Source organism: Cydia splendana, chromosome 19 (assembly GCF_910591565.1).
Source record: "Cydia splendana chromosome 19, ilCydSple1.2, whole genome shotgun sequence".
Lineage (NCBI taxonomy): Eukaryota > Metazoa > Arthropoda > Insecta > Lepidoptera > Tortricidae > Cydia > Cydia splendana.
Genome location: NC_085978.1, coordinates 4,386,973 through 4,388,525, shown reverse-complemented (window position 1 = coordinate 4,388,525; position 1,553 = coordinate 4,386,973). Strand labels below are relative to the sequence as shown.

Genomic DNA, 1,553 nt, shown 5'->3' with positions numbered 1-1,553 from the left:
TTCAATTAATCGCTATTTCGTTCCGCTGTGTAGCGTTTATCGATATATAACATGATTAAAATCGACTTTTCACATCCCTAAAAGAGCACACATACACATACACAGCCTGGGCGCATCAAAAAAGGCAACACTTGATTTGAAGTCCATCTTGTCAATAGTATGGTTGTCCTTTTTTGACAAACGGCATTTTTAAAAGAGCGAGGAGAGAGAAATGATACTAGTTGCTGCGCCGTGAAAGAGAACAGAAAACGTTGGGCCCTTGGTAAGCTCCATCGCACCGATTGACAGCTGTCATTTTCAAATTATGACAGTGGACGGCAATGTAGCCAGTCGATGAAATAACAAAAATGCGGAAGCAGTGCTTTAAAAAGACACAGATTTTTAAGGATTTTCATGGAAATGTGGCGCTCACTGCACACAGCATATTATTCATAATGCAACTTGTAACGCATAAACCTCCCCACCGCAGTCGGTTAACTCGCCTCGCTGCGCAATGCGACCACTTCGTACCATGCAGCCTGCAACGGTATGGTGGAGCGCCTGCACCGCCAGCTTAAGGCGGCCATAATGTGCCACACCAATACTCACTGGACCGAGGTACTACCACTGGTGCTGCTGGGCATCCGCAGCGCCTGGAAAGATGACTTGAAGTCTTCAGCAGCCGAGCTTGTATATGGGGAACCCCTGCGCCTGCCCGGTGAGTTTTTCGCGCCTACGTCGGACATCACAGTAGACTACGCTGACTTTGCATCCAGACTACGAAACCACATCTCGAATTTGAACCCAGTACCAGGATCTCGGCACGTTCAGAGAGCATTCTACGTACCAAAAGACCTGAGTACTGCAGACTATGTATTTCTGCGTCAGGGACCTGCCAAGAGAGCCTTAGATTCCCCATACACAGGTCCATATAAGGTGCTGCGGCGAGGAGACAAGACCTTCAAGATCGACATTAGAGGTAAAGAGAATACAGTAACAATAGATCGACTCAAACCAGCATACATGACCAGAGATGATGACTCCAGAGGTTCCAGCCCAGTCCAAGCTCCAACCACTGCTACACCGGTCCCTGTGGAGCCTGCTACTACCAGGAAGACGCGCTGCGGTCGATCAGTGCGCTTTCCAGATTACTATCGACCGTAGCAAGCAACGGTCTCGGCGGGGGAGTAGTGTGGCGCTCACTGCACACAGCATATTATTCATAATGCAACTTGTAACGCATAAACCTCCCCACCGCAGTCGGTTAACTCGCCTCGCTGCGCGTGCAGTTGGGAATAGCACAGCAGACCACGTGACCGGTTTGGACTATACAGCGGGCGGCGCTCGCGCCGCTACGGCAGTGCAATCTCATCCACGACGGCGAATGCATGTCCCTTTTGCTACCGATCCGCTTTGTACGCGAGTGCAGTGCTTACGCCTATTTTTATGTTATTTCGCTTTATTTCGTGTTCCTTTCTTCTGACTGTAATCTGTGCTTTCTATCTTGTGCCTGTGCTTTCTTCACGCTTGTTTGTTGTGCTTAAACTGTTTAATTATACATAGTGTGTCTACAA

The 1,553-nt window shown here is 48.7% G+C and overlaps 1 protein-coding gene across 1 annotated transcript; it reads left to right on the top strand.

The window, feature by feature from the left end:
• Nucleotides 1-528: 528 nt before the first annotated feature.
• Nucleotides 529-1,143, top strand: LOC134800357 (uncharacterized). The gene has a single exon (XM_063772857.1). The coding sequence runs from the start codon at nt 529-531 to the stop codon at nt 1,141-1,143; it is 615 nt and encodes a 204-aa protein (XP_063628927.1).
• The last annotated feature ends 410 nt before the right edge of the window (nt 1,144-1,553 follow it).